Here is a 20,948-nt window from a genome sequence, read left to right on the forward strand (position 1 = left end):
ATAGAGGTGTGACATTGTTTCAAGCATTACTATTTGACAAAGAAAAAACTCAAAGAAATGATGTTAAAAAGTTCGTATATTCATTTTTGGTTAACCTGAAATTACTTACGTTTTTTATTCTAAGGATTAAAAAGGTTAAAAGCTTTTCTTTAGACGATGAACTCATTCAACTTACAATCTGAATGCAAATTTCTTTGAGAATGATACATACGTTTTGATGCTGAATTGGGATGTCGCTTTGAATTAAAATAAAGGAATATGTTGGCTCATTTCGTAATGAATTACGGAAAATAAATTTAACACAATTTATAGTTGTGTTATTTTAGTACATCATACCCGCTGTGTATTTTTAATGTATTTTCGAATTCTTTCTGATTTGGAATAATTTTATTCTGAGGTGAGCGAGTGAACATTTTGTCATGAGAGCAGCTTTAAGTTAATTTCATCGATGTATATCTTGCGTAACAAGCGTCTCTGTGTTGTAGAATTACGTATTTTACAGTCAAATGGACACGAGGATAAGTAACTTTTCTCATCCGTTTTATCTGGTCATTAGCCAAAGGCAGAACTATCGATGTACCAGAATAAGAAAGTATCTTCTGTATTGTAAGGTAATAAGGGGAAGTGATAAACTTTTTCCAATTTTCCAATTTTAATAGCAAAGACTAGAGAAGGTTAGATTAGATCACTTTCACTCTTTTAATTATTCATATTTTAGGTTGAGGTTCAAATAAGTACGCTAATGTTACTAATTTATGTTTATTTTTATAAAAACCTTGATTTTTTGGTACAAATTGTGTTGGAAAAGTTTATTTAGGGTATGATTTTAGTTGCATGCTTAATTCATGCAAGATTTTGGACGAGGGGGGTCAGATTGTCATTGCATAAAATTACAGATGTGGTTTAGGAACATTACTTTATCAGTAATACATGTACGATGCTTTCTAATACTATCATCTACGCGAAATAACATTCGCTACAACAGAACTATCCACCACGAGCAAAGAAATCTCTGTGCCACAGTCAGAAGCTTATAATACCTTGGAAAATTTGGGAGTTGGTAATGGAATCCTATTTAAAGGGGTAATAGACTAAGACAGGAAAATTAGCTATTCTGTACATATGACTCACCTGGAAGCATCAGAAGCTACGCTGTTGTTAGATCTTGTTCTTCTGGATTTGAAGGAATCACCACGGTTGACAATGCGCCGACCACTAATAGAGAAGTGCCTCAGGCGATAGTAGTCGTCATCCTCTTCATCTGCGTTGACTGGAAGGGAGGTCATACGAGGTCTCTCCATGGGAAGAGCAAGCAGGGTGGGACGCGCAAGGGATTTTATGGAGCGAGATCTAGCATGATGAGGAGAACCATATTTCATATCAAACTCATGTAGTTCTGCAGGCGTGAGATCCTCTGGCGTAATGGCAGGAAAACCTTGAGGAACATTTTGAGGAGACTCTATCTCCATGGCTGGATCTGTCTCACCAGGTAGCCATCCTCCTTCTCCTTGATAGTCTGAATCAAACATGTCTACTCTCAAATCAGGTGTAGAGAGTGGAGCTGGTGATGTTATACTCGTCCTTTGGTTTGGGTCAGAGCTAATGCTTGGTGATGTCACTAAGGATAAGGGTTTAACTTTGGTTCCTTTTGATGAACCATCAGATATTCTTAAAGAACCAACAGACATTGTAGAGCTTGCAGAAGGACTCATGCTTTCTTCATGTGAGGTAGGTAACCCTACTCTTGTGGTATTTGATAAAGATGCACCATCTGTTATGCTTATGTCCTCTGCTTCAGAAGATGTATCTCCTGCATGTACCAAAAGGGGAGTGGTGTCTGATGTGTTGATAGCTCCAGTAACATCCATAACTGCAGGGGAATGCTGAACTGTCGGAGAAGCTTTTTTAGAAGACGACCTTCCTCCAAAAGGTGACACTGAAGAAGCCCGAGTTGTGAGTGCTGCATCACTGGGGGAATTCTTTTTATGATATGTAGAACCTACTGTGTTTGCAGCCCACGTTGGGGAGGCGAGGGGACTGCTTCCTGTTTTATTTGCAGATAGCACCCCACTAAAATCTATTTCCATACTGGACCCATCTTGTATGGCCTTTGTTTTTCTTTCCAAGGTAGCACTCGCACTATCATTTTCACTCGAAAGGTCCATTAGGTTCATACTTTCAGTACTTTCCATACTGGAGCCCACTAAAGGAATTCTTCCCACAGATTTCAGGTGAGGGGCGTGAGGGAAGCTTTTGTTGTCTGTTGGAAACTGTGGCACTCGCCCTTGAAGTTTAGCATCGGGAGGAGGAGGTAAAGTAGGTACAACTTCACATGCCATTTTTTTCTGCTTTTGTCCTAGACTGGTTTCACTCCCTCTCCTACTCATACTCTCTGGTGATGGCTTTGCACTTCCTGCTATTCCTCCCAAGCCATGTTTCTGCCCTGCAAACTGAGATATCCTTTCTGAATGCCCCTGGGGGGACTTTGGACTTTTATTTGGGACCTGGCTGGGTTTTTGACCAAATCTTGACCTTTGGCCTTGACTTTGAGGAGATTTGTGTCCTTGGTTCTGACTCGACCTCTGACTTTTTGACCGATGAACTTGTCTCGTCCCAAGCCAAGATGTCCCTTCAAAAGTCGGAGTGACAGTGTGGATGCCATAGCTCTCTGCCTGTTGCTGCTGGCCTCTCAAAGGTGTCCTTGCACGTCGGCTATGGGATCCAGGCTTCAGAATTTTGGGGGAGACATTAGGTGTAGTGGAAGTTGGTGAATGAAGGGGCAAAAGAGGCGAATGGTGGCCTGGCAGAATGGTCTGTGATGATGAGGGAGGTGAAAACACCGGATTAGTGGTGGGTTCATTGGGTAGGACTGTCGTGGGTGGTAGAGTGGCTTGTGATGGTAGTGTTGGTTGAGTTGTGAGAATGGTTGGCGTAAGCCTTGCATGGTGAACATTTTGTGTTGCCTCCCCGCCGGCTGTGGTTGCGCCTTGAGGATGGTCTCGCTCCTGCTCCAGCGTCATCATCCCTAGAATAAAGAAAAAGATTTTGTTGAAGATATTGATTAGAGAAAGCAATTTTGTTAATATGTAATGTCCAAGTTTTATTATTTGTTAATGACTTTACATATTCAGAATGGCTTTAATATTGTAACAACTCGATAAAAACATCCGTTTTTATCGTCAATGGTTTTTGTTGGCCTTATTCGTGTTTTGGCATTCATAAGATCTGACATCATCTCATGTTAAAGACATTTGATAGTAACCTTGTCCCTTTATTTAAGAGGTATTTTTACTTTATTCAGCTGTTTTATTCTCTTCCTATTCATTTCAGTATAGAAAATGTATTCTAGATGGGTTCATAATACTTGGTGTATAGCTCACATTCTAGATGGGTTCAGAATACTTGGCATGTAGCTCACATTTTTACTAAGTTTTATTATTTAAAAATTGATGTATGACTAATAAGTTATTTTTTTACGAAAATGCAGATGCAGAGTTGTATGCTAAATGATTTTTTATACTTTATGTAAGGATATTCTTACCTAATAATTATTATGTAAACAATGCAGAAAGTAACAAATGTGAAATTTTGTTGTTTTCTCGAAGGGATGTCTGTTACCAAATATAATTTATTCCACTCGTTGGTAATTAAAAAGAAATTTATAGACCATTTATCCCCTTTGGAGTCTTATCTTTAATATTATTTGAATATTTGATTCGTTTTTCATTTAAGATTTTAATATACAGCAATCTCTACGGACCTTCTCGCTTTCTCCTGAACATGGGAATTGAAATAGATGCATGGCAAGGTAAATATTTAATTATTTTTATTATTATTATTATTATTATTATTATTGTTATTATTATTATTATTATTATTATTATTATTATTATTTTTACAAGCTAAGCTACAACCCTAGTTGGAAAAGAAGGATGCTATAAGCCCAATGCCTACTACAGGGAAAAATAGACTACTAAACTACTAAAAGTAATGAACGATTAAAATAAAACACTTTAAGAACAGTAACAACATCGATATAGGTCTTTCATTTCTAGACTAAAAAAGAGACTTGTCAGCCTATTCAACATAAAAACATTCGTTGCAAGTTTGAACTTAGATGAAGTATTTGATTTTGTTTAAGAGAAATGTCAGCCATAAGTTAGAAATAAAGAATATGTCATTAATCTACAAGTAATGTAGAAGAGATTATAGACATATTAATTACAGACGAGGAAAGCGATGAATATTTTAGTTTACTTTAAAGCTATATAACTAGGCAAACAGGCCTTTATTTCATGTTAGGTCGGTTTTTGCATGACTTTCATGTAGGCATTTCATGTAATGATGTATAGTTATAGCTCCTAAAAGCTTATTTTCTCCACGGTTTAATATGCGAAAACGTTTTTTACTCTGTGGGAAAAAGAATATACAAAAAATAATTTTGTTACGTAGAGTTTTGTAGTATATAACCGGTCTGCTTTCATTTTTACATGTTTAAATAAGTATTTATAGTCCAGATTTCTCTTCAGCGATCTTCATCTTTAAACAAAGAAATCGTTCTTCTATGTTGCTGTCGAAACACCTAACTGTAACTTCATATTGTAACTGCGAGATGTCCCTCCTGTTGCACATGGGTTTGAATGGCCGACAAGGCCCCAACACCCGGTGCGTTCGGCCAAAATTCATAAATCTCTCTCTCTCTCTCTCTCTCTCTCTCTCTCTCTCTCTCTCTCTCTCTCTCTGCCTATTTGATTCCTATAAGATGAAAATGTTATAGTCACTAATTGATCAGATATTCAACGCCAAGAATTATTGGAGAAATTCTTTTCCAAATAAAATTATGCATTTACACATAAGGATTTTATATATATATATATATATATATATATATATATATATATATATATATATATATGTATGTATATATATACACATATATGTGTGTATGTATGTATGTATGTGTTTATGTATGTATATGAAAGAGAGAGAGAGAGAGAGAGAGAGAGAGAGAGAGAGAGAGAGAGAGAGAGAGAGAGAGAGAGAGAGAGATAAAAACGATGTAAGGGGTTGTGGATCCCACGTTGAAAAAATTTACCCCATAAATAGCGAAGGAATTTTTCTTTTAGGTCAGTCGTAACCATAGATTTTCAATCCTTTGAGATGGCGATAAAAGAAATTAATTATTCTTTGTGGTGTGAGTGTCACTATACTGCATAGGTGGGTGTTATATTGTTTGTAGCCTCAAGTATTCTGTTGCTGTTACAAAGAACCTGCGGAAGTATAAAGTAATAAGTTTGGGGGGTTTTAGTGTGGATAGAAGTGGTGCAGAAGAGGATAGATATATGATAGGCAATTTTAGAAGAAAACTTTATGTCGAAGGGGGAAGGGCAATATGTGAAGGGATGTGTGGAATAAAGTGTCTTGAATATATTGAAGGGAATGTGACAGTTTTTGGTTTAAAAGAGGAATTAGAGAAGAATGTGGTATGTCTATATGGCTGTTTAATCTTATTGTGGATAAACTGAAGTGAGAAAAAGGAATATTACATGTAAGTGCGAAGTAGCGTAAGAAAACGTGAATCATGAACTGGGTAAGGCATGGTTAATATTTCCAGATTGTGCAATACTAATTGGGGGCAGCGTAGAAAAACTGCAAAAACAAGGGAGAGAAAATATGTTTCTTTTTCAAAAGGAAAAAATATTAGCAAATGTGAGAAGTTTGAACAATCAATGTTAATATGAAAAATGGAAGAGAGGGTTCAACTAATTCATGTAGGTACATGCGAGTGAATATAGTTTATTATAGAACTAGAGAGAGGTCCAGACATTGTTCGGAAAGAGAATTGGGGTATTAGTGGAAGCCATGGCAGGAATGTAGGATACTGTTTGTGGACCTGTGGAGTGAAGTATGGATGCTGAATGCAATGAAATAAAAACGGATGAGGTACATCGTCCACGCAGTACACTATATGTGGCTTAAGGAGAATTAAATGGATGAAAAATTGAGAGATTATACTGTATAATTCGGAAGTGTTTTTAGGTATGAGTTGAGGGACACAGAAATAATTGGTTCGATGATGTGGCGAATGCATTAGGAAGCATGGAAAGCATATTATAAGAGTTGAATGGTGGAATGTGTGAGTGGTGGTTCGAGGCTCTGCCTTAGAAGCTTCTGAGTAGTTGTATAGAGCAACTAATGTTGTGAAAAGTTTTTCTCACTAAAGGGCCATCTGCGATTCAGTAAGCACAAGAAGTTTGAAGAAGGCGGCCACATTTTGGAAAGTGTATACACTCAGAGAAATGATATATAGAAAGAAACAAGCAGGAAGGCGTATACTTTGTGAGAGAGAGAGAGAGAGAGAGAGAGAGAGAGAGAGAGAGAGAGAGAGAGAGAGAGAGAGAGAGAGAGAGAGAGAGAGAGAGAGAGAATTTAGCACCAGGGCCCAGAATGACATATTCTAATTTTTAGACTGTCATTTTAAGAATATTTATTATTGTACATTTGTTGCATTGCAGATTTTTTTTTCTGTAGATAAATATGATGTTTATGATATTTGTAAATTACTCTAAAAATCTGAAGAAAAATTGACCAAATTTCAACTTGTAGAAGCCTCTAATGACAATACTGTAGTTAACAATTTTAGTCGCTTTACGGAAAAATAAAAGTAAATGATTCGTGTTTGCTTTCATGAAGGCCTGCATAGAACTGGATCCTATTCTATGACGAAAAAGCAATGATTGGAATTGTGGAGTAAGTTACGTAAATTTGGTTCCTAAAATTGAATTTTTTATAGTTATATGGAGAAAGAGAAAACCAAAAATACTGTATATATATATATATATATATATATATATATATATATATATATATATATATATATATATATACTATTTATTTATATATACTGTATACACACTGTATATATATGTGTATGTGTGTTTGTGTGTGTATATATATATATATATATATATATATATATATATATATATATATATATATGTGTGTGTGTGTGTGTATGTGTGTGTGTGTGTAGTTTCCTCTCGTATCCATGTTGCTCTTTTGGTGTCTCTTATTGTTGAAGACGGTGGAGTGACGAGGTGAGAAAATTTTCGAGTAAAGATTGGCATAGAAATACCATAAACAGACGGGAGGGGATAAGAACTTGTCTGAGTCCGTCCTTTGTCTTGTAGTGGACTAACAACGGCTTATGATGATGATATACTGTATGTATTTATATGTATTATTACGAGCCGAGCTACAACCTTGGTTGGAAAAGCAGAATGTTACAAGCATAATGGCTGCAACAGGAAAAGCACCCCAAAGAGGAAAGGAGATAAGGAAATTGCCAATAAACTATATGTAAGAGGTAATGAATATAAAATATAACATATTTTAAGGTAAGTAACATCGTTAGAATAGATCAGTTATATATAAACTGTAAAACTAAGATTTACAGTATTTCAACCAGTTCAACGAAAAAGCATTTGCAATAAGTTTGAATTTCTGAAGTTCCACTGATTCAGCCGCCAGATTAGAATTATCCCACAGCAGGAATAAAACTTAACTTATAGAATACTTTGTATATATTGAACCTTTGATGGAGAAGGTAGGATTGTTAGAATTAACTGCATACTCAGTATTACGCACAGGATGGTACAGTCTTGGAAAATCTGAATGCAACTAATAATGTGAACTATAAAAAAAATCTTATGTATCGTATTTAAAGATATAAGTTTACGATGGTGTCAGATAATGTTATAAGTTTCCGTCACAAATTAAGGTGAGAGTCGGCAGCTGAAGAACAATACTCAAAACAAGATAGATCTTAAGAATTGAAACATTTTCCTAGGAAAGACTGATCACCGCAAATCTTAAAATACTTTCCTAATAAGCATTTTTTGTTAGTAATGAGGAAGAAGCAGACTGAATACCTCCCAATATGGTAAAGTGCAAGTGTCTGACTTCAGTGTATATATATATATATATATATATATATATATATATATATATATATATATATATATATATATATGATTTTCGGTCACGCTCAGTGGCATTGCCAGACAGTTAATCGGCCTCTCCCCCTCCCTCGGGTAGCGGCGAGAGGCAGTAGTCACACCCTGTTGAGAGCGGGTCCGTGAGCGTGTGTGCTTATCTATCAAAATATTTAGCCGTCATTTTTGACGGGTCCTGTACATTGGTATACACACACACACACACACATATATATATATATATATATATATATATATATATATATATATATATATATATATATATATATATAAATACATACATACATATATATGTATATATATATATATATATATATATATATATATATATATATATATATATATATATATATATATATATATATATATATATATATATATATTATACGCCTATTGACAAAAAAGGGCCTCTGTTAGATTTCGCCTGTCGTCTTTGAGCTTATAAATCAATACTTCTCCATTCACAATCTCCTACTTCACGATTCATAGTCCTCAGCCATGAAGGCCTGGGTCTTCCCACTCTTTTAGTGCCTTGCAGAGCTCTGTGTAAAGTTTGGTGAACTAATCTTTCTTGGGGAGTGCGAAAAGCATGCGCGTGTCTTTATTTATCAGTAATAGAGAGCTAGAGAGTCCCCCGGTCTCTTATACAAGTCTAGTTATCATGAGGATAAGAAAGAAAAAAGAAAGAGAAAAAAAGTTACATATTATGGGTTATAAAAAAGCAAATAACGATGAGTGCAGTACTGTCTTTTGTTATTTCCGTAGCGAAAGTAGAGATCTGGCAGACCTTTAGTATGCCTTCATAATAGGCACAGTATCTTTGTACTCTTTAGTCTTAGAGAGAAACGCACTCTTTTTTCCTTTGTTTCCTGAAATGGAAATTTAAAAATGGAGACTGATAAAAAAGAAAAATGCCTCCAAAACCAAGCCTCTGAAGAGTACTATGTCAGACTCAAGGAAACTCCCGGGAATCTTTACTACCTCCATAAAAGAGAATGGCCAATGCTTCTTAGTCGTGGAGTTGCTGGTATCCAGCCAATCACATGTTTTTTTTTTTTCCCCATTTGTTTAATGGTAAATACAGATTGAGGCCCTTTGCGTCAGTAAGCGTAGGAGATAATGATGATTAGCGTAGAATTCGGATTATCGTATTATGTTCTCTAGAAGCTTTAGAGAAGAATTCTTTTTTCCATATTGTACATATGGTGTTCACTTTGTTTCTTCAGCCTATTAGGCCGTTTAATAGTATCTATGAGTGTTCACGTATTTTAGTCTAGCATGGTATTAATGTATATTTTTATTTGCTCTCATAATTAATTATTTATTATTGGTAACAACAATCATATTCTTTTTATCTATTACGGATTTGCTAACATTTCTTGATATTCCTGTAATTGATCTTTCTTTTAATCACTTTTAAAATAAAGCTTGGTAACTCAATTGATGTTTCCTTGTACGGAAATATCTCTTTATCTACAATTCCAAGATTTAAGAAAGTAGGATAGACATATAATTTGGTTTTTATTATTTTATTAATTTATTTCAGTACAACAAAGTCCAAGATTTATTTAAAACATTTTGGTTACGTTTTATGTACTTACTTATTTATTCATGTACGATACAAACACTCTTAAATTGCGCTCCCATTATTTCTTTCCTCTTGTACTAAACGAAACGTCCGGGCTGCCTAGAATAATGTATTTCACTAAAATATTCTCTTCCTGAGTCCCTGGATGGATGTTGAAGATGAACATCCTTCCCACGGCTTTATTTCTCCTCTTCTCAGAACGGCATTTCCTCTAATGTTTTCACCATAAAAAGTGTAGTAGAGCGTCTACATGATCAGCATGTATTGCAATACATCATTTTCACCGATGTTTATGAAGACTACTTTTTCAACATATTTGTAGATATACTAACCGTTGAAAAATGTAATATTTGCTTTTGTTGAATGTATGCGTATAAAAACATACATTTAATCATACATATATACATATATATATATATATATATATATATATATATATATATATATATATATATATATATATGTATGTGTGTGTACGTATATATATTATATATATAAATTTATATATATATATATATATATATATATATATATATATATATATATATATATATATATATATTATCATTACTAGCTAAGCTACAACCTTGGTTGGAAAAGCAGGATGATATAAGCCCAAAGGCTCCATCAAGGAAAATAGCACAGTGAGATAAGGGAATAAGGAAATATATAATTTACTACCCTCAAGGAAGAGATCTCTAACCCAAGACAGTGGAAGACCATGATACAGAGGCTATGGCACCACCCAAGACTAAAGAATAATGATTTGATCTTGGAGATTCTTTCTCCTAGAAGAGCTACCCTTACCAAATGGGAAATGGCAAGTAGCCACTGAACAATTATAGTGCAGTTGTTACCCCCTTGAGTTGAGAAGAATATATATATATATATATATATATATATATATATATATATATATATATATATATATATATATATATATATATATATGTATATATATATACAGTATATATATATATATATATATATATATATATATATGTAATATATAAATAAATAAAATGAAGTCCAATCAAATGAATTTCCAGTGAAGAGTGGAGTACTCCTAGGGAATGTGTTATCACCTATGTTGTTCATCTTCCTCATGGATTTTTTAATGCATAACATAGTTGAGGATGGCGGAGAAGAATTAGACTGGATTGGTAACAGGAAAGGAATGGACCTAGAATATGCTGATAATTCTACCCCTATTAGCAAAATGCCACAGGACTAGCAAAGTTTGCTTACCAGAATGCAGGAAATATCACAGGAGGTTGGGCTTACGATACATAGAAGAAAGACAGAGATGATGAGAACGGAATATGCTGTGGAAGTTGAAATATCATTGGAAGGAGAAAGGATTAATGAGGTGGAATCATTTAAATATTCCGGAACTGTGAGCTTTAATTCAGGGTCTTTAGAATTAGAGTTTAATGAAAGATTGAAAAAAAGCAAATCAGACAATCGCTAGGTTAAGTAGAATTTAGAAATCAAATCGCCTGGAATTACATATAAAAATCAGGCTATATATCAGTTTAGTGAGATCGGTGTTACTGTATAGACGTGAGACGTGGAATGACAATTTGCCATTGTAGTTTTCACCATTCTAGTGGTATTATTCCATTCACTTTTGGTCGATGTTTAATGTTAGAACTAACTGGTTGCTGTTAATTCTGGGAAATCGATCACATTATTGCTCTATTATAATCGCTTATTTTAATCGTTTTGTTTCACACTTTTTCATAAAACATCATTTATTGTTTTCAAAGACCAGGTGTATTTTTGTTTTCAATTAATTTTTCTTCTTAGAACAACTGGCATGTTCTATGTCTGGATCTTTGCATAATCAGTACATGAAAGTTTTCTTCAACATCAATTTCATTTCATTTCCGTATTAAATATTAGTTGGCTTATGCATTTACGCTACCATCAAGTTTAGTATTCTTCGTTCTTTCTTATTTTTGGTCAATATTTTATGGTGACGAGGTTCGTTCTTGTGCGTATAGAGTTCAATTTTGCAACTTTTTTTTAAGTAATTTCTATCTCTTACATTGTTTCTTGTATTTGATATATTCTATATTTTCTTCCTCTTCATCTTCTGAAACATTTGTTGTAATGATTTTTTTTTCTGTTTTCATTAGATGTAATATTAATGTTATCATTTTTTATTATAATGGCTTGTATTGTTTGTAACTTTGTAACCCCGCAATAAATTGTCGATATTTGCGCTTGCATTTTAAATTCAATTGAAAATTCAAGAACTAGCGTTTTTCAGTGGTACAATATCTGTCCCTATCGTGTCAGTTGAATTCTTCCTTTTTTAGTTTTATTTTATGTGCATAGTTTGATACCTCTGATATTAGAACATTTTTAGATTCATTTTATGAATTTCCTTTCTTATTTTTTATTGATATCTTGCTTTTTGCATATTTTAGTCATCACTCTTGGTAGAAAAAAGAGGCATCTTCATTAAATTTTCCGCAGCTGTTAACCTACGACCCGTTCTTGTACATCTATTAATCTGAAGATGGTGCTATCCTGCGCGTATTTTATTCCTTAGCCGCCTTTTGTTCTATTGCTACCATTTCATTGCGTTGCATATGGTAACACGAGTAATGAATTTCAAATTCAATCTAAATTCCTCTGTCTAAAATCCTACAAACATGAAAAAAATACCATTTATTTTCGCCGTTCTTTGATAATATTTTGACCCTGCATCTTATTCGGCATTTGGACTTACGATAATGATTGAACTTGAGTCTCTTTTGATTTTTTCTGATTTAAAACTTGCTTTAGAATATTTGTAAGTACACTTCAACATATATATATATATATATATATATATATATATATATATATATATATATATATATATATATATATATATATATGTATGTATGTATATATATATATATATATATATATATATATATATATATATATATATATATATATCTATTATTATTATTATTATTATATATATATATATATATATATATATATATTTTTTTTTTTTTGGGGGGGGGGGTAAAAACCTTGTTCTCTTCTCACCTGATGTAGTTTTTCGCCCTATTTAACTAGATACCGATAATAAGAAAGTTTAATGATTTGCCGTACAAGCTTTTCTCACTTTCTCAGGCACAACAGTATAAAATAAGAGATTTTGAGTTGCCTATGCTATCGGTGTCCTTATTTCGTTTCCTTATTGGATTAAGATAAAATAATCAATTATCCTAAATTCTTATTTTTATTAGCTTTGTGAAGACTTTGAACGTTTGCCGTTTCCTTTATATGAAAATTATATTTTTGTCGATATTGAAGAGTCTGTTATTTTTCTTTAATTCACCTAATAATACTGGCAAAGAAAACTGCAAGAGATTTTATAACCTCATTGCCTAGGTATAGTGTATGAACTCTTTTTCTTTATTGTTGGAATTTTTGGTTAAACAGTCTTTCAGATGTGTCACATGCTGAGCCATTTCCCACCATGTATGCTTTTCATTCAAGGTCCTTTTAAATATTTTCAATGACAGGCAGTTTATGGCGAAGAGGACCCTAGGGAGACGCTAAAGTGAATTCTCTCTATGGTGTTCTTTTTTTCCTCGAGAGTTCTAAATGCATAAAAGCAGCCATTGTAATTCATATTTATTCTATAGTGCTTGCTAACATTGCTGTGAAGATGTTCATTTTTTAAATCTTATAAAAGCACGTGACTCTGTACACTTACTTGCTTTGTTCATTATAAATACATATAGATCCATATAATGATTGTAAAATCTCATTGGATACATTCATGGAGAGCTTCACGTTTGATATTCTTGTCCGAATTAATTTTAGTGTAGATATAATTAGCTCAACCAAAACACTTTGATTAATAATCCTTGTACCTAAGGTGTTGGAGGGCATGTACCTGATCACAATTAATTTTGTTTTTAAACAAAAGGCTAATAAGACCTGTTGATGAAAATTTAGCTTGTTTAGACCTATATGGTTTGGTGTACCTAAAGACAATATTCTGTTAACAACTTGAGTGTTGGTCCAGAAAATAAGAGTTCAGTACCAAGACGATGCTACTTTTGGGGGGTTTTGTTCGTTAACCCCTTAATTTAAATGAATAAGAATTTTCCTGTTATAGACATCAGGAAAGGATTAAAAGTTGTGGACAGTTGTCAATTGACGAATGAGTTGGCAGATGTACGTAATGATTTATTTTTATAGGTTTAAATCATTAAACCAAGAGATAATGAGGCAAATGAAATAGGTTGATTTTGTGAATAAAATATGAGTTTTAGAGAGAGAGGCGACAGAGAGAACGAGCTGGAAGCAGGATGTTGAATTATTTTCTAGGTTTAGGCATTTCGGAAAACTAAACTGATGACTAAATGTAGGAGTGCAGAAATTCCTTTCGAGTGACTTAATGCCGCTGAGAGCAGTGACACGATCAGGAGTGAGCCACCATTTTTGATGGATGGGTGTAACTACGCCCGACACCTGCAGTATAAAAGACGTGTGTGAGCAAGCACTCGCTCTCGCCCTGTTCATACGTAAAAGTATAAATATCAAGTGGACCTCTGATCTGATCCTCCACCCACTTTGGGGTCAGGCTCTCTTCTGCCGCCTCCACGGACACATCCAACTTAAGTTACGCTCTACCTATGGCCGCCCTCTTGCTCGAGATGCCGGAGGAAAACGAGAGCCCTCTAGCCCGATATGCCGGAGGAAAACGAACGCCCTCTAGCCTGTGACGCCAGAGGAGAACCATCCAGAAGAACGTGACCAGCTGAAGTCAGGCAGTCATGCTGTCCTCGTAGTAGCTCTTATTGTTTGAGAAACGGCGCATACAACTCATCTGTCCGTCAGGAGCTTTATCATGAAAGTCTCCGGGAATCTCACTCCAGCTTTCATATTGATGCTTTTGTGTTATTTTTACAAGTGTAATTGTAACTCTGCACTGTAGCTATTAATGTCAGTAAAATAAATACTGGACGGTATTTATCCATACCAATTATTTACTGGGAGAATTTTATCAATAATTTACTATTGTAGTATAGAAGATTCTACTTAAATATTAACTTACGAAACTTCAAATATAGGAATCCAAACGAAGCTTCACACAATGAAACCATATATATTATTTTTTTTTTTTGGTAATTGTTTCTTGTTTTAATATCAACAATACAGTGGCTTATTGCCTGTGGCCATTTTAAGACTTGGTAGTAGCCACATTACGTTTGTATCTTTTCTTTGTTTTGATTCCAACTAATTCTTAAATATCTACTTCCTACAGGTGAGTACCAGATAAGGGACTGTTACTGATAGGATTTGCTGACTAATCTTTTAGTAAATTGTAAGTTGATTTATATTTTACATTTTTGGCATGTTTTGAGACAATAGTTAAAAATATATGGAAGCAATTTAGCATTTTTTGGCAATTTTGTAATTAACATATAAATAGAAAAATAATAGGCACCATTTTGCAACCCTAATTGCGGCCTGTACCCCCCATTTAAAGCACCACTGATCTATTACATCGTTTCGTTACTTGGAATGAACTCTTCCATTGTAACAGCATCTTATTGCTAGGCAACAATAATAGTAGGCAACAATAATAGTACTTCATCTCCTTCCTCCAACTTTCGGTCCTTCGCCTTCCGATTGTAATAATGATGAATAACTTCTTGTGCTTTGTCAAATCTTCAGTTGCCATTGCAAGGGTGTCTTGCATTCGTTCACGGAGATCAATCACATACTCATTGGAAGTTTTTGTTTCATCTACCACCAAAGTGTCTTCCCAAAGATCTCTTAACAATGTAGTGGTTCTCTAACAGTATGACTAAACGCAAGTTCAAATGGCAAAAACTTCATACTCCTTTGTGGTATGCCTTTGTATGCAGATAAAAAAAAGTGCAAGAAAATGCAGCTGTTCCTTGGGTTGCTCTGCACACATCTTAAATGTCTTCTTTAATGTTCCGTTGAATCTTTCTACCAGCCCATTATACATGGTATGATAAGCAGTCTTAATCAGCCTCACAGATAACGGTCTGTATACTTCTTCATCATAATTGAAGTAAACTAGGCTCCACTGTCAGATACCACATATCTTGGAATTCCAGTCCTACTAAAATTTCCAAAAGAGCTTCATCAACACTGGTAGTATCAATTGTAAACAAAGCCTATACATCAGGGTACCTAGTGGCATAATCCACGTCTGTTAAGATGTGTTGGGATCCATTTTATGAGCTAGGCTCAATTGTGCCAGTAAGATCCACAGCTACACAACTAGATGGCTTATCTATTAGTTTCTCTCCCAGTGGCACTTGAGGATCCCTCCCTTATCCACAGATCGTCAGCAAATGTCACAGAACTTACAATACCTGGTAACCTCTTTTGATACACCAGATCGATGAAACTATTCAAGGTGGGTTCTCGGGTTTTACCTATTCCAAGATGTCTTCCCACTATACCTGTGTAGGCTAAATCCACCACAGCTTCACGATACACCTAAGATGCAATCAGCTGATCCTTTTGACTACCACCCACTAGTTATCTTACCTAGAGCTTCCTACTGTTTACAAAGAATTGGGAGACTTCTTTGGGCTTCTTATGGGTAAACGCACTTCCCTACATTGTTTAGTGATTCATGTTCTTTCTGAAGGTCACTGATATTTTTATCTTTTCGTATTGGTTGAGTTCAGTTACTTTTGTGTGTTGGCAACATCTTTTTATCCTTAGCTTGCCTACGAGGTACTGCAGGACACATTTTGTATTCTGGTTTTAAACCATCGGAAGAACTATGGCTATCCCTAGTGATAAGGTCAAGCAGTGGAGGATCTAGACATGAAGCTATTACTTGACCTGTAAAAGATGGATTTGATCTCAATCTCAGCTTCTGAATAACAATATACCATTGTGTTTGCCACTACAATACTCATTGTATTACCGGTAAATTTCTTCACCAGCATAGTTCTACATTCGTTATCCCTCAAGGTTAGCACTTGACGAGCTACCACCCCATTGCTGATTTGAGTGTACTGTCATTTGCAGAAAATGTGCTACCAAGTACTTACATACTTCTTAGAATTAATTAACATTTTTCACAATCCATCCCTTATCATTTATCAAATCTGCTGGATTAACTTCGACATTGCAAGCAGCCATTTCAGTCTTCGATTTCATTACTTCCTAGGTAACAGCAGTAGCAGCTCTTCCTGGAGGCTTCGTTATTCTAGCAGCATTTCCTTGGGAATAGCAGTCAGTTGCTCTGTGGCCGTACATAGGAAACATCAGACCAGCAGGTTTACACTCAGGTCTCAAAATTCTTACCTTGAACTGGTACAGGATTTTAACAGGATCACTCACTTGAACTTCTTTTATTACATTGTTAACGTAAATTTTATTGAATGTAATACCATAGACCTCAATATACAAGCCTGCATATTCAACAACTTCAGCTAAAGATTTCATTTTTTTTCTCTTTCAAGAACACCCATAGTTGATGGTCACTTGCTGTATAGAATTGTTCATGGAGCAATTAATCTTTTAAATCACTTAGGCTACTGTAGCTCACATTCGTCCATTTCTAATCAGCGTTCAAACAAATTCTTCATATTGGCTGCAAGTTATTGAGCAGTTTCACCTTTGTGAAGTTTACAGCTTCAAAACTTACTTCAAATCTTTCTGCTGTGCTTTCAAATTCTTTTAACAAAATATTTATAAAAGAATTAAAATCTGCTTCTTTATCTGGTGTCAGTTGAAAAATACGGAGTAATTCTCCCTGAAGTACCAGCTAAACACGTCTATCTATTCGGCAGCTGTTGCATAAACTGTAAATCGCTGTAGATAGGAATCCATGTTGTCACCCTTATCATTAAAACTGGAAGCTTAGCTAGACGTATACAGATAATGGCTTTCCAGACTTCAGTGTCTTTTTCCAATTCCAACTCCAACTGTAACCATTGAAGTCACGTTCTGCTGCTCGTTCATTTCTGGCCTTAATTTCCCTGTCTGTTTTCCTCTCTCCCTCGTATTTTAATGTTTGTGATTTCTCTGGCTTCTCTCTTTCTTTTTCTTTCTTCTCTGTCTATTTTCAACGGGAGGACCATCTTGTTTGTAATACCAGGTAGGCAGTTAATTCTGATATGACTTCTCCATCTGAAGGCTCAATATTACACAGTACGCTAGAAGTTTTATTCCAGTTGTGACCATGTTATGGAATGATGTTCCTAAACGCGAAGTTGATTCGGTAAAATTTCAAAAGTTCATATTTGCAGATGTTTTTATGTTGAACAGGCTGACATAAGTCTCTTTGTATAGTTTATATATGATAGATATATTTTAATGTTATTCTGTTCTTGAAATGTTTCGTTTTAGATGCTCATTACTTCTCCTATAGTTTATTAATATCCTTATTTTTATTAATCACTGGGCTATTTTCCCCTTTTGGAGCCCTTGAGCGTATGGCGTCCTGCTTTTCCAACTAGGGTTGTAGCTTAGCTTCTACTGAAAATGATAATTATATTTTCTTTTTCCTCCCGCTTTCTTTTTCCTCTGTCTCTTTCTTCTGTTTATTTTATAGTCTCTTAGCTCATTCCCATCATAACCTTAGGCTCGACCAATCTCATATAACACCGTAAACTTCAGTTAAATGTTTGGGTGCCAAATTTGTCAAGTTTTTGTTTTACAAGTTTAGAAAGTAATCATGAAAATTAAATATCTGAAATGCTCTAACTTAGAGGTATTTTAGGTCTACGGCTTAAATAGTTTCAAGAGTAATAGTGACCAGACTCAAGGTGGTAACAGGGTTATAAAAAAAAAAAAAAGACGAATTATTAATATTATATAGGATCGCTTACAAAATTATAGTTTTATTACAAATTTCAGTAGAATATACAATTCTTACAAATTTATCCATTAGTGCATATAAAGCAGTAACAACCATTAGTTTCACTGAACAGATTACGTGATTACATAATTTACATCTCAATCCACACTCACCTTTGCTAAATCGTGATAAATAAAAAAAGGACAGTTTTTATTTAATAAAATCAAAAGACGCATATGTGAAGCTGTGAGCAGAGCACAGGTCCAAATTATACAGTAGGTTTTCATCAAATAATTTAGTTGGTAGTAGGTTGGCTAAGGCACCAGTCACCCATTGAGATACTACTGCTAGAGAGTTAATGGATCCTTTGACTGACCAGACAGTACTACATTGGATATCTCTTTCGTTCTCTCTCTGGTTACGACTCATTTTCCGTTGCCTGCGCATACACTGAATAGTCGGGTCTTTTTTTACCACATTCTCCTCTGTCCTCATACTCCTGATAACACTAAAATTACCAAACAATTCTTATTTGTTTCTTCACCTAAGGCTTAAAGTACTGCAATGTAATAGTTCAGTGGCTACTTTCCTCTTGGCAAGGATAGAAGAGATTCTTTTGCTATGGTAAGCAACTCTTCTAGGAGAAGGACACTTCAAATTCAAACCACTGCCCTATAGTTTTGGGTAGGGCCATAGCCTCTTTACCATGGTCTTCTGCTGTCTTGGGTTAGAGTTTCTTACTTGGGGTCACACTCGGGCACCCTATTCTGTCTTATCTCTCTTCCTCTTGTTTTTTTTTTTCTCGAAGTGTTTATAGTTTTTATAAGAAATCTATTTTAATGTTGTTATCTATTTTAATGTTGTTACCATTCTTAAAATATTTTATTTTAGTTGTTCATTATTCCTCATGTAGTTTATTTATTTCTTTATTTCCTTTCCCCAGTGAGCTATTATCCCTGTTCGAGCCCTTGGACATATAGCATCCTGGTTTTTGTAATAATAATAATAATAATGATAATAATAATATTAGTAATAATAATAATAATAGTAATAATAATAATAATGATAATAATGATAATGGTATTAATAATAATAATACTTCATTTTGTTAACAGCAAGTAGTTTGACCAAGTGTCTGCACTGTGATCATACATTGATTCTTAACAGAGTTCTTAACACTTCATTTCATTGAACCAATTCAACCATAAAATTGTGCTAGATTTAGACCGTTATCTATATATTGATACGATAGCGTGTCACGCTTTAAAGAAAACGGAAATAATTTCATGGTATACTCGTGTGTCACTCTTTAAAGAAAACGGAAATAATTTCATGGTATACTCTTACAAATTCACATTAGACTTTGATTACTTAACCAAAGCACATCTTATATAGTTATCCCAATTTTGTCTTTACCACCTGACTCTTTTTTTTTTTAAATATTAGACAAAAAATTGAGTTCTATCTATTTCCATAACCTGGATTATAAAATTAATCTCGAACCTTTTCGTTTAACGACTAATCCGTTCAAATTGTGAAAGATTTCTGATAATTCTGATCACCCTTTGCTTCAAATCTTCCTAGACATTACTCAATTTCCCGTCCGCCTATCATATTCAATGACCATTAATAAAGCTCAAGATCAGACTTCCGATAAGGTTGGGATCTACCTACCACAACCTTGCTTTACTCATGGACAACTTTATGTAGCCTTCTCAAGAGCAAGGTCTGTGAACAGTACAAGAGTGAAAATTTGTCCTCACAATAATTCTGCTCATGGCCAGAGAAGAGGAACTACCTTCACTTGAAATATTATATATAAAGAAGTTTTGTAAATTGTTTCATGTATTGCTAGTTTTTTAAAATAAATATACAAGTCAAATCTTATCACATTTTATTCAATCATGTATAAGTTAGGAACAAGATAATTAGTATTGAAAATATAATTTCGTGTAATTTTCACGGGTTCCGCTAGTTAACACTATATCATTAAATCAATTCCAAACCCCCCAAAAATATTAATTCTATAAAAATCAGAGATGTCAAAGAGAAGGGAAATTTAACTTTTATCCGCTTTTCAGAGGACTGTTGTCATCTGTTATGCAAACCTAACTTTTATATACTCCCTCTTGTATACAGTGAGGGCTGTGCCATGTGGTACTTCACAAAACCTCGGCCCCGAAAGGCTTTCAAGGATCTTTGTATTAAAATAACTTTGTTTAAATAATATCCTAGCATGTTAGTAAATCAGTCCTATTCACTCGATAAAAACGCTTGCACAATGAAACCCCTACTTATATATATGTAGCATAAACTGTGGATCGCAGCTCTTTTTGGTGACGTAACTTCCTCTCCAACTTCCATGTATTCTTAATCTTTTCGTCTGGACCCTTCTAGATTTCCTACATCGCATTAAGTTTTACACGGACCTTGATAAAAATACAACGCATGAATTTTCATACATCGTAGTAGATTCATCAAAAATCATAATTTCTTTACCTAATTTAAATTCATCAAAAATCAT

General features: G+C 34.3%; 1 protein-coding gene across 3 annotated transcripts in view; it reads right to left on the reverse strand.

Annotated features, from left to right (window-relative positions):
• Positions 1-20,948, reverse strand: part of LOC137627538 (uncharacterized) — a 785,382-nt gene that overhangs the window by 319,727 nt on the left and 444,707 nt on the right. For all 3 annotated transcript variants that reach the window (XM_068358643.1, XM_068358640.1, XM_068358632.1), the window contains exon 2: positions 1,132-3,025. In XM_068358643.1, the coding sequence (XP_068214744.1) occupies positions 1,132-3,023 (1,892 nt within the window). In that variant the 5' untranslated portion in view covers positions 3,024-3,025. The remainder of the gene's footprint in view (positions 1-1,131; positions 3,026-20,948) is intronic.

This window comes from Palaemon carinicauda, chromosome 2 (genome assembly GCF_036898095.1).
Source record: "Palaemon carinicauda isolate YSFRI2023 chromosome 2, ASM3689809v2, whole genome shotgun sequence".
In the NCBI taxonomy this organism is placed as follows: domain Eukaryota; kingdom Metazoa; phylum Arthropoda; class Malacostraca; order Decapoda; family Palaemonidae; genus Palaemon; species Palaemon carinicauda.